Source organism: Bidens hawaiensis, unplaced genomic scaffold (assembly GCF_021521415.1).
Source record: "Bidens hawaiensis isolate Kalapana, Puna unplaced genomic scaffold, B.hawaiensis_p1.1 tig00000459_1, whole genome shotgun sequence".
Taxonomy (NCBI): Eukaryota; Viridiplantae; Streptophyta; class Magnoliopsida; order Asterales; family Asteraceae; genus Bidens; species Bidens hawaiensis.
Window position 1 is genome coordinate 184,865 of NW_027491031.1, and position 13,317 is coordinate 198,181.

Here is a 13,317-nt window from a genome sequence, read left to right on the forward strand (position 1 = left end):
ATACACTTATATTCAGAGCAATCTAGTCTGATTCTCACGCCGGAGGGTGGTCACAAGGAGGAATCCCCCCTTCTCAGTGACGAGCTTACGGTGTCTGTTTTGCAGGTCCCCTGAAGAACAACCTTCTCTGCTAGACCTCATCCTCGTGGGAAACATTACTTAACCCCCAGATTATCTATAATCTGCCCGTGAGTTCACTTAGTGTTTCTTCAATGACAAATAATGGACATAAAATGACCAGACTTGGTCTAACAATATGCAAACGAATTCATGCAATTATTTGATCTTTTTTTATTATTATTTCACTTTACATATTAATGTTTGTTGGTAGTTAGATACAAAAAACCAAGTGTTCATGATTATGAGTAGGGTGAGGAAGTGATTGTGTGTGTGATGCTTGAAACATAAACATGATTAATTGAAAGCAAGCATAGTAAGAATATAGATAATGATAAAGAAGTTGAATTTGGTTAAAAAAAACTAGTAAGTTTACTCGCGTGTTTACTTCAGTGTAATCAAATATAACAATACAAAAAAAAGTACTTCACTACAAAGTATTCAAAGGATCGTACAAGAAAAAAAGTTTATAGTATTGAGTAGGTCAATAAGGAGGCCACTAATAGAAAAATAAAAGTACTCCACTCCAAAAAAAACTCAGAGGATCGTATATTGTCTTATAATAAACATCGAATTCTCATCTCTTTATCAATTATAATCCATAGGTTAAAAGTTGTTAGTTATGTTGCGCTCAGTTTTTATCTTAAACGTGAAGGAAGATTGTTTTATTTTTGTTTCCGAATTTTATACTTTTTTTTAATTAGTAATAACCAAAAACATGCTTAAATTTTCTCAAATTTACTTTGTTTAGAGAGGAAATTTAACAGTTAAATATAATATTAGATATCTTTATTAATCTTGTGTATTAAACTTAGTATAATATAAAGTTGTATCAAAGAGTTGGATTTGATTATGCAAAACCACTATAATAATTGTGGGAAATGTAGCAGAAATTAATGGGTGGGGTTAATTTAAAAAGAAATTCCACCCTGGCAAGGAAAAGGAGGTTTTGTTGTATTATTTATAAAGATAAGAAGCATGAAGAAAAATACATAAAGAAGAAAAGAGAGGGCCCAAGCTTTGTGGCTGCAAATTGCTGACCCCATTTTCATCAAACCAATCTCTCTCCTCTCCTTTCCCTTTCTTACCATTCTACTGCTCTTTGGTATTTCATTCAAATCAGGAGTCAATATTCCAATTTAAACATTTATTTATTTATTTTAACTATTTTGAAAAAAATAAAATGTTTATGAGTTTATGGGTTTATTCATGATAATATTACTTGTTATTTTTATTAACAATTTTAGTTGCTTATTCAAAGTGATCAAATATGAGAAAACGTGTCTTAACAACCAATATATGTTTATACTCTTTTGTATTTGATAATTTTCGGTTTCCTAAACGGCTACGCTTAAGGCCGTAGAGCTAATTAGTCGTGTCAAACGAGTCATGAATAGTAATACGATGACCTAACAATCTATAAATATTATTTTTTAAACGACTTAATTTTGCTATTCAAAAAGAGTCAGCGACGCAGTTCGTTGCTCGTTTACCTTTTGTATATATGTAAACACTATATATTAAATATGATTTGACAATATCTATTTTTGAAATGAAATGATGTATTGCATCTTTAACACGGTTATGGGTTACATCTTACAACAACCATAAATATTTACGTGACAAAATTAGTATTTTTATAAAAAAACTTAATTGTGACAAATTTATATCGAAATGCTATTTTTTTAAACGACCAACAAGCTTATATTGAAATGTTGTACATAATTTTTTATCGCCCAAATAAATAAAGAAATTAGTCTATTAGTTAATTAATAAATTAAGATTCTTGAAATAGCTATCAAATTGGAAGGAAAGTTTCCCACCTTTTATTGGGTTTTTATGCCTCTAGATATGATTATTCTTCAATTTACCAAATGAGTGATCACTGAGTGACAAAAAAGAATTGAGGGATAAGAGTGAGTGACCAGTGAACCCTTTTTTTTGTTCTCCAAATAATTCAACCCACCTGTCCATGTGCTTCCATCCTTAGAAACCCATCATCTTTAGATAGCCATAGTTGACAGAATTCCAGTGAATTTAAGCAAATTGCCATCTGGGTTTCTTTAATAAGTTGTTAACTGAAGTGGGTTTTAGGTTTCTTGAAATAAAGATTTGGGATTGAGGGTTCTTGAGAGAAAAAGATTCAAACTTGAGTCTTGAAATAGTTGTTAATTGAAGTGGGTTTTAGGTTTCTTGAAAGAAAGATTTGGGATTTAGTGTTCTTGAGAGAAAAAGATTCAAACTTGATATAAGTAAGTTAGGGGTGTCTTGAAAGATGACAAGTGTAGTGTGGTTTAGAAGAGATTTAAGGGTAGAAGATAACCCTGCTTTAGCAGCTGGTGTAAGATCAGGTAAAGTTATAGCAGTTTTTGTATGGGCACCTGAAGAAGAAGGCCATTATTATCCAGGAAGGGTATCAAGATGGTGGTTAAAACAAAGTTTATCTTCTCTTAATTCATCTTTGCAAAATCTTGGAACAACCCTAGTCACTAAAAGATCTACTGATAGTGTTTTAGCTCTTCTTGATGTCATCAAATCCACTGGTGCTACTCAGCTCCTTTTTAATCACTTATATGGTTAGTCCCTTAACTAACTGTCTCTCTTATGATTATTAATCAATTTCCTTTTTGTTCTTATTAGTTTTTTAGATAATCTATTCATTGTGATTTTGAGTGTTCTTATTAGTTATGATTTTATTATTTTACTGCATGTCTTAAGTTATATGTATTTGTGTTGAATTTAATAATGATGTTTTATGTATTTGTATATTTTGTAGATCCTTTTTCTCTCGTTAGGGATCACCGAGCAAAGGAGATTTTAACTGAAAATGGGATTGTAGTGCGTTCGTTTAATGCAGATTTATTATATGAACCATGGGAAGTTCTTGATGATGAAGGTCAACCGTTCGTTACATTTTCATCGTTTTGGGACCGATGTCTTAGAATGCCATATGATCCTCAGCCCCCACAACTTCCACCAAAAAAGATAATTTCAGGTTGATTTCTAATGTATATGTTTAGTTTTATTTTTTAGTGTTTGTATAAGCATATTCTGCTTGCGGTTATCCAACTTTTTAGTGGTCAAATGATCAGTTTACTAACACTCCTAGTGAATTAGTGATTGTCAAAACGTGATATAAAACGTCAAGTTTAACCTTTTTTTTAAAACATAGTTTTATACACATTTACTCACATCTTGGTTGGTTTGTTGTATCAATTCCTTAAAAAATCAAAACTTGTTAATTGCTCAAACAATTGATTATTTCATTTTTATAACTTCGAATACCATAAAGCGCATCCAGACACTATCTTCCAAAAAACCGATTTATTATAGCTGGTTATATGATTCTAATTATTCAATATGACATATCTAATTAAATTATCATCTGATCCTAAATTCCTTAATGTAGCATCTCACATACTTCACCAAATATTATTATATTTTGCGACACGCACTCTATAATTTTCGGTTTTTCTTTTCAGGTGACCTATCCAAATGCCCTTCAGGCACAATAGTATTTGAAAACGATTCCGAAAGAGGAAGCAATGCCCTTTTAGCCCGGGCCTGGTCACCGGGATGGAGCAATGCCAACAAGGCCCTAACAACTTTCATTAACGGGCCATTACTTGATTATTCCACAAACCGTAAAAAAGCCGATAGTGCCACAACATCGTTTCTCTCTCCACACCTACACTTTGGTGAAGTTAGTGTGAGAAAAGTCTTCCACCAAGCCCGAACCAAACAAATCTTATGGGCCAACGAAGGGAACAAAGCGGGCGAAGAAAGTGTTAATTTGTTCTTAAAATCAATCGGGCTTCGCGAATATTCAAGGTACATGAGTTTTAACCACCCGTATAGTCACGAAAGGCCTCTTTTGGGCCACTTGAAGTTTTTCCCATGGGTTGTTGATGAGAACTATTTTAAGGCGTGGAGACAAGGTAGAACGGGTTACCCGTTAGTTGATGCGGGTATGAGAGAACTTTGGGCCACGGGTTGGTTGCATGACCGGATACGGGTCGTGGTTTCAAGTTTCTTTGTGAAAGTTTTACAGTTACCGTGGAGATGGGGAATGAAATATTTTTGGGATACTTTGTTAGATGCTGATCTTGAAAGTGATGCGCTTGGTTGGCAGTATATATCGGGTACTTTACCTGATAGTCGTGAGTTTGACCGAATTGATAATCCTCAGGTATATTGACTTTTAATTTGACTTTTCATGGTCAAACAACCCGGGAGATTTGCAAAAATGGATGGATTACTCCTTGGTTTAAATTTTTTCTTGATTTCCAAATGAAACAAAATGCCCTTGAAATAGGAACGTTAATGAAAATTCAGAAACTTTTGTGTCTGGTTTGCATCTTTTTGAACAGTTTGATGGGTATATTGACTTTTCATGGTCAAACCACCCGGGAGATTAGCAAAAACGGATGGGTTGGGTAATGGGTCAAAACTTTTTGGGTCAAGTTGAAAACTTTTCTTGATTTCTTGATTCTCAAATTAACATAATGCTCTTGAAACAATCATATGAATGAAAATTTAGAAGCTTTTGTGTCTGATTTGTATCTTTTTGAACAGATTGACGGTTACAGTTTTGACCCGAATGGTGAATATGTAAGAAGATGGCTTCCTGAGCTGGCTAGACTACCAACTGAATGGATACACCACCCATGGGATGCGCCTGAATATGTGCTTCAAGCTGCTGGAATTGAGCTCGGGTCCAATTACCCGCTCCCAATCGTAACAATCGATGCAGCAAAAGCCCGATTACAAGAAGCCCTGACTCATATGTGGCAGCAGGAAACCAATGCTCGAGCTGTTCTTGAAAACGGGACTGAAGAAGGGCACGGTGATTCTTTTGAAGACACCCCAATCGCTTTTCCACAGGATATGCAAATGGAATTGGAATTGGAATTGGAATTGGAATTGGAATTGGGCCGGGATCAAGAAAGTGTAAGAAACCGTACAATGCGCCATTATGAAGACCAAATGGTTCCGAGTTTGACCTCGTCGTTGGTGTTACGAGTAGAAGAAGAAGACGAAGCAGAATCGTCTGCGGATAATAGAAATTTAGCACGTGATGATAATAACAGAGCCCAAGTACCTACTGAGGTTTTGAATCATCGTATGCAATCGGTTTTGCCGCAATTTAATAATATCCAAATTGCGCTGAGGAATACTGAAGATTCTCCTGCGGAATCTTCAACTTCTAGAAGGGACCGTGATGGTGGTGTGGTGCCAGTGTGGTCACCCACAAATTCTAGTTATTCTGAAGATAATTCGTATCTGCAAAGGCATCCACAGATCAACTGGAGTAGGCAACTTTCTCAAACCGGGTAATAATCAATTTCTACTATTTGGATAATCATCTCTATCACTGCTTGAAGTCACCATCAATTTCTGTGGTTGGCTCAACAGAGTTTGCTTATAATCATTAACTGCTTAATTGCTTATTATTTCTAATCTTTTGAATATATCTAGGTGCAATATTGAATATACAACTTTATTTTTTGTTTCTTTTAACAAGTTACATCATTTAAAAGATGTCTTCAATACCTTCTTCAAATTGAACTCGATACTCACATTTCAATTTTTTATTATCTTACTAAAATATAACACATATTGTTGAAGAAGAATAAATATTTATGTATATTTTTATTCTTTAAGACTCTTATATTATCAGTTAGTTATATCATGAAAGAATTTACTGCAGTGATGTCAGAATCTATTTTAACATTTGGGTCTGATAATAGTGTAATATATCATGTATAGATTTATACTGGGATAAACCCATAGACCCATAATGAATATCACACAATTACTTACAAAATGCACACCATATCATTACTGGCTTCTTGCAGTTGATTCCTGATTAAATAATGTTTCTGAATTACTAGCCATATCATATGTGATCATACTCAATATACATCAAATTTTGAGGCTGTTTTCAATCTGTTTGTTAATTTTCAAAATTCAAGAAATTTTTTGTATCTTTTTATACTGATCTGAACTTTACACATTTTTTCAATCTGCGTTACCATTTTTATGCCGAACTTACATGAAAGATATCATATATATGTACCCAACATACAAGTTTTCAATGCAGAATGTACAGTTATTTTAAAGCATCATTTGCGTATATATGAAATTAACCCAATGTAAATATAAATTATAATCAGATCATTAGTTTTGGCCATATTTTTATAAATTTAGTGGCTATTTTCTTACCAAGGAATCTTATTAATAGGCATCTTCTGCTCTTAATTTCATCAAGGGGCAATTGAATATATTCCCTCCTTCTAAGACAATTGTTATAATGTCTACTGTTGAATTTTGAAACAGGTAAAATCTGTTATTTGAGAAGGTAGAAGATCAAAGATATTCAAGATCAAGAACTACAACCGTACATATTTTCTCAATTTGCGAGGTGATCTAGTCCAGAGTTGTAACTTCAAAGTATAATTGTTCTGTAATCCATCATTAGCTGTTGTGTTCATATTATTATGATGACATATAGTAAAGAAAAAACAGTGTTTAGACATAAGATAATTCTGGAGGTCTCTCAAACCCAGAATTTTGACTGTTTCTGTTCATGTCGTGTATCGGATACCTATGCATTTGTGTAATATTGTCGAATAACAAACTTGTTCTAACTATTTGGTGCCATGAATGATAAACAGTGTGCTTGGTTTTTATACTATGATATACTGTTAGAAATGATCTTTTATAACCATGTGAACCACCAGATCAACTTGAACCTCATTTTTTCTAGTTTTAGTTCTAGTTATAGCAGAAGGTATAAAGATTGCAAATGTTTGTGTTAGAAACCAGAAAATCATAAGCAAACAATTTGATGACAAAGTAACAGTTAGGTAAACATAATCATAAACGACCCCTAACAAATGAATGGAAACCCTAATTTAATATTGCTACGAGCGGTTGTTTGCCTTAATCGTCACTCTAGTATCAAGATTGTGTCAGTTTGTTTGGTGACATTTAAACCAACTAAATTTTGCATCGGGGACATCCTAATGGTAAAGGTCTCTCCAATATTTTTGAGATCGAGGTTTCAAATCCGGTAATGTGTTTGAATAATCAATTGCTTATAGATTACAAGAATGATTAGATAAACCGACTATTTTATACTCGTTTATTTTACTAAATTTGATTTTAAATATTTTTAGAAAAATCTAAAACTGTGTATTAAAGTAGGTAAATGCTTTCTTAATTATAAGACCCTCTTGATAGAATTAGTTGGCATTAAAACAATTTTCATTTCTCATACTTTGTTTTTGTTTCCATATCCTATTTTACATTTTTACTCGGTGCCAGCAAACTGCCTCTTTGGTAAGTGATCAACACACAAGAGCTGAAAAAATCACTCCATGTGATGACATGAATAACGTAAAGACATAAACGCTTGTTACAACTCAATCTCTCCTATGAAACAAGTTGTAAAAATCTAGATTACACACAAAGCCAATTAGACAAAAACTTCCCTATCAAGAAACCACATATTAACTCTGAAAGGAAAGTAAATACCTAACAGACAAATTACATTGGTCAACAAGTCAAACTCCATCACGGCTCGTGCTCGCCTCCCCAAAAGAAACCGAAGCTAATGACTTTGAAGCCCATGCTGCCTTAGCCTTGGCATTCATGGCTCCACTCAGATTGCTTCTTTTGCAAGGCTCGGTGAGCGAAGTGAACAACTGTATCGCACTATTCATGTACAGTAACAGAAGTTCCCACAGGCTCTTTAACTGTATGTTTAGGTCCCTTCTTCTCCAAGAAACTCGAGCACATGCCATGATAAATGGATAGCTCAGGTAAACCAACCTTAAAACCACAAAAATGGTGGCTAATGTTAGGTAAGTATCATGTTGAAGCATGTTTACAGGGGACCGGGCCCATGAAAGTGGGCAGTTTTCAGGCCCGCTAATGTTTCTCTGTATGGTTTCCATCAGGGTAGTTTCATTGATTGATTCAGGTTTAATACCTACACATACAATTGTTTAATGTAATTTACAATCAAGAATATAACAAAATGTCATGCATATTAATATGAAACTAGAATCAAGAAAGCAAATATATACCTGTGACGTTAGTGTAAAAATGGATAAGAGAGTCAAGAGTGGGAGACCCATGGTAGCGCACGCGCATTGTTGTGTTCAAAATAATGAGAGTAGGAAAACCATGAACTCCATATTTTGAGAGTATGCTGCACAGAAATTCCTTTTGTTATTACATCATATTATGTATAAGAAGACCGACATGGGTTATTCTTCGTGTTCACAAACAAACCTTGGTCTTATAACGGATTCTTGAAATGCAAAATGAGGAATTGAAGGATACAAGGAAGCCATAAGCAATAAAGTTGGTCTAAATGCCAGGGAGAAGGGGCACCAAGATGCATAGAATAGGTAAACGACATAAGCTCGAGCATTGTTGTTAACCAAAGTTAATAATGATGTCTCATCTCCCTAAAATAAAAGATTTAGAAAACAGAGTGAGTAACCAAAAATCCATACAATCCTCTTTGCAGTTTTAGTTATTGAGCCTGCCCTGTGTATTTTTAAGTTTATAAGTGAATTAATAATAAATTATAAACAAGGTGAGGTGAGGTTGAAGAAACTAGTCACCAACATACATATGATGAATTGAATTTGAATTAATGTATGTATGTATGTATGTAATAATTGGATTCTACTGGATAAAAATAAAGAATTGTAATCTAATCTAAAAAATAGTATACAAACAGAAGGAACTCAGGAATGAATTAAGAATAAAACATAATAACAAGTACAAAGGGATGTAATGTATTTAAATAATAAAAACCCTAGTAATAACTTTAATGATATGATACATACCTCATTAACAACATCAAGTCGATGATTGAAGGTGCAAACCGGACTAGTAATACGAATGATTGAATCCTTTATCGATTTGATATAAGCTGGGCAAACCCTAGCCATCTCATCTGCTGCGTGGTGAATAATAATACAAGGAATATAATAAATCGCCTTGGTGAACTCATAGAATCAAACAATTGAAATAAGTGACACTGATAATAGTAAGTAAATGAATGGGGGTGGTGACTGGTGGTTTCAAATTCCAGTCCACAGGACAACAACAAAAACAATAATAATAATAATAAGGGACCTTGGCCTTATTACTTGTTCAACCTTTAAAATTTTATTACATATTTCCCCTTCTCATTCAAATTTACCCTTCTGTAATTTCATTAATTCAAACTTCCTCCCATAGGTCGTGAAAACGACGCCGACAGCGAAGGCGAAGGTAGTTCTGATTTTGAGCCTGGTGGAAGAATTGCCATGAAAATTAAAGTTTGGGTTTGAAAGATTTGAGCCGATGGATTTTTTTTTAATTAAGGGCATAATAGTCAACTAATAAACTAATTTTAGTGAATTGAGGAAATATGTAATATAGATGTTTAAGTGAGGGGAAATATGTAATTGTTATTTTTAAGTTGGGGAAATATGTAATTAAGACACTCAATAAGGGGAATATGTAAATGCCCCTAATAATAATAAGGGAAAATTCCCAAAATAGGCGTTTATGAATACGTTTTTCAGGTTTTAGGTGTCGTTTCAACTTAAATCTGGTTATACAAACTACTCGTCGACAATCGTAAACTATTCATCACGACTAGTTTATAATACCTATTTTGGAAATTTGTTTGAAATGACACCTAAAACCTGAAAAACGTATTCATAAACGCCTATTTTGAAAATTTTTCTTTTTTTTTGGTTTTTTTACCATATAACGATATCGGTATTTGTATTCAAAACACCCATACATTTAGGTTGTTTATTTTTCCAGATGTAAAATGTTCATTTTTACATATGTAGAAGAAGATGTGGACAACCTATATAGTCTGCAAGAAGAAGACTGTTTATTTTTTTAACGTTTGTAACTGCTAAAATAGTTGGTACTGGGTGGTGGTGGGCAGTGATAGAGGTAGTGGATGGTGGTGATGGACAGTTGTGGTGGTAGTAGTGGATGATGGGTGGTGGTGGGCAGGCCCGGCTCCGAGAAAGCAAAAAAAATTTTAGGCCGAAGGCGAAATTTTTTTTGGGCCTTAATTAGAAAGAAATATTTTGTTGGTTTAAGCAATTAAATTTTTATATAGATTTACTTAGTTATAATTTGGGTTGTGTAAAACTTTTTGTATAAAAATACGATTAAACATCTCTCAAATGAGACTTGAACCCATAACCTTTTGGTTGAGAGTAATACCCCTTTGCCACTAGACCAAGCTACTGGTCATGTAATTAAGTTTAAACATTAAATATACATATTGTTTTTAATAAAAATAAATATAATTTTTTAAAAAAAAAATTCCGGCCTAACAGGGTGTCGGGCCTGTGGCCGTCGACCACCCCGCCACACCTATGGGCCGGCCCTGGTGGTGGGTGGTGGACGATGATGGCGGACGATTAGTGGAAAGTGGGTATTGATAGAGTGTGAAGTTTGAAAAGGTTTGATATTAGCTTATTTTTAAATAATATAAAAGCACTTTTCATGTCACTAAAAAAACAAACTATCTTCATATTCATATTGATAGAACCCAGAAAATTAAATTACTTAGATTAAGATGATTAGCCACATTTGAGATAGGCTTGATCTCCAAACAAAAGTAACAAACCCTAATTTTGATAAATAAACATTCGAATCTGAATAAACAACAAACGATATACTAATACTACTTCTAATGATGGTTATTCGTTTAACTTCCCACTACATGTTCTCCTACTAATTCTCATTAATAGTTGGGCATGTATCACATATGTTTATGCACCCGCAGACATAAGCCCATTATAAACTTTTTAAGCAAAAACAAACCTTAGTAAGCCATTCGCTACCTAGTTACTTCAAATTCGATATTCGTGCAGACATATTTTCAATATTTTGGTATTTTATATCGATTGAAAGACATCTATCTAACTTTCCTCATTTCTCTAGAGAAATTAATACATTTATGAAACATTTTGTATTACGAATGAATTTGATACTATTTGTTGCTTTCTTGATTATCCTTTGGTTACGAATGAAATTGATAGGATTAATGTTGATTAGGGAAAAAGGAAAACACTATCAAAGCGAGTGTTAGACCATGGATAGTCAAAACTATCCACCTTTAAGCGTTTTGTGACACATGACGGTCCAGTCAGCATTGAAAAGTTTTTTAAAAAGAGGTGTAGTGGTAAAAAACTCACAACTCTCATGCAATTACTACCCCTATCTCTCTCCCTCTCTCACAAAACGCCTCCACTTCAGACCCAAAATGATTGCCAAAACTTAGAATGGGCAGTGTACATGGCGTTTTGAGAGAGATTTGGGCCAAAACGTCGCCCAAAATCCCCCCACTACAGATGGCTTTATGCCGAATTACTTGTACCAGTATTGAACCAATACATTTGGTACAATATTCGGTACCCAGTTTTGTTATAATTATGTATTTTCACTACCAATACCGGTTAAGTATCGATCTCGACCTTACATGAGATATATTGTGTGTATTTAAATAGAACTCAATTCCTTTGAGTTTCGGTCTTGCGACCGTACTCCCCAGGCGGAGTGTTTCACGCGTTAGCTGGGCCCCTGATCCGCGTAGACCAAAGGCGAACACTCATCGTTTACGGATGGACTACCAGGGATTGTAATTTAAGACGTGTGATAAATGTGTCATTTTTTTAGGGGCAATTATATATACCCATGCTAACCTAACTAATTACATATATTCACAACCTTAAACTTTTAATTACATGTATCTCCTTCCTTAACTATAAACATTATATATTTACTCATTCAATTAAAATTAGCTTAAAAAACGACTATTATACCCTTTGTTATAATAAAACTCTCATTTTAGTAAAGAGACTACCGTATATTGAAATCACATATTGACTCCATTAAATAAAGAAAAAGAAAAAGTAATCACAGACTTTGGTTTCAATCTTGAACAACTGAAATTACATGTCAATAATACAAACTTGAAACTAATCACTGATTTTTTTTTTAATTTAAAATATTTCATAGAAACATCCAAACGATTTACAATGAAGTGGCAGGTAAGCGGGCAACAAGCTGCGCCGCAACCCCCTTTTGGATAGCAAACCCAATCCGACTAAAAACAAAGTTTTGATTCTTATGGGCTGATACGTTACTATACACAACTTTCTGAACCCTATTCAAAAGGTCCACGACATCCGGAGCTAAGAAACCAAAAGTGTCAAAGGCGAAGGGGATAAACACGTGTTGATTCTCCAAACAAGCTCTCTCGTATTTAGCAACCTTGCCCGATGCCGCCTTCAATGCTGCCTGGCCTGCTACAAATCCAGTGTCCCTAATCCCAACAAGAGGGGACACTCCTGTGAGGTCGACACAAGCGTGTTTTCCCCCTACCAACCCAAAAACAAGTATATCGACCGGTCGTAATGTAGATCTTCCTTCTTGAGGATCCGTAAGAAAGTTTACGGGGGCTTCCTTTTTAGCCGAAATTCCGGCTCGTTTAAGAACATCGCATAGAACATCCCTCACCAAATCATGCCTGTACTTAAACCCAGGCAACTCTTTGCAGTGAACCGCATGCTCGTCAAAAGAATCCAAACAAACCTTACGGCAAACCGGGCACGGCTCATCTACCGGAAACAAAGGGATCATTAACCGATACTTCAGGATGGCCCGGTACTCCAAAGGCGACATATGTTGGCCCAATCCTTCAATAGGGAGAACACTTAAGAAATCTTGAGCCCGAGGAGCCCAAAGACACTCAAACACCGCTTTCTGACGAGGGGATAAAGCAAACTTCATTTCCAAACTCTTGATGATTCCACTATAAAGGGCACTCGCCAAAGCATGTTGGGCTTTAGGGGGGGGGGGGGGGGCGGTGTCTTTATTAGAGAAACCATTAATGTCAAAATCGGGAAGTGAAATGTGCAACCGATCTATTGCACACTCATAATCGGAGTCAAACCCATCAATACCACAACCTCGAAGAATGTGGTCTTGTAATTCCCAAGATTGCGCCCTCGAGGCCACAAACGCATAAGTAGAAACGTCTGAAGCTAAACATAAACCCAAACCTCTAAAACGAGTCAGAAGTGATGCCAACCTCCATTGAAAATCTCCAAAAAAGGGACCACCACAAACCACGATGTCCTCAATCGCCCCCGAAGG

General features: G+C 34.9%; 2 protein-coding genes across 4 annotated transcripts; one reads left to right on the forward strand and one right to left on the reverse strand.

Annotated features, from left to right (window-relative positions):
- The first annotated feature begins 2,115 nt into the window (after positions 1 to 2,115).
- On the forward strand, positions 2,116 to 6,770 carry LOC143629956 (cryptochrome-1-like). Of its 3 annotated transcripts, XM_077099108.1 has the most exons (6): positions 2,160 to 2,211; positions 2,306 to 2,693; positions 2,894 to 3,112; positions 3,600 to 4,306; positions 4,693 to 5,450; positions 6,457 to 6,770. In XM_077099108.1, exons 2-6 carry the CDS (start codon positions 2,393 to 2,395, stop codon positions 6,458 to 6,460), a joined length of 1,989 nt encoding a protein of 662 aa, XP_076955223.1. In that variant the 5' UTR covers positions 2,160 to 2,211; positions 2,306 to 2,392; the 3' UTR covers positions 6,461 to 6,770. The 3 variants fall into 3 exon arrangements, with proteins under 3 accessions (XP_076955213.1, XP_076955218.1, XP_076955223.1); XM_077099098.1 differs by having other exon boundaries at positions 2,116 to 2,693; XM_077099103.1 differs by lacking the exon at positions 6,457 to 6,770 and having other exon boundaries at positions 2,116 to 2,693; positions 4,693 to 5,454.
- A 717-nt stretch (positions 6,771 to 7,487) lies between these two features.
- On the reverse strand, positions 7,488 to 9,089 carry LOC143629100 (5'-adenylylsulfate reductase-like 4). The gene is made up of 4 exons (XM_077098462.1): positions 8,985 to 9,089; positions 8,419 to 8,597; positions 8,211 to 8,335; positions 7,488 to 8,113 (listed from the first exon to the last, which is right to left on the reverse strand). The coding sequence occupies exons 1-4, from the start codon at positions 9,087 to 9,089 to the stop codon at positions 7,686 to 7,688; spliced, it is 837 nt and encodes a 278-aa protein (XP_076954577.1). The 3' UTR covers positions 7,488 to 7,685.
- Between the last annotated feature and the right edge of the window lie 4,228 nt (positions 9,090 to 13,317).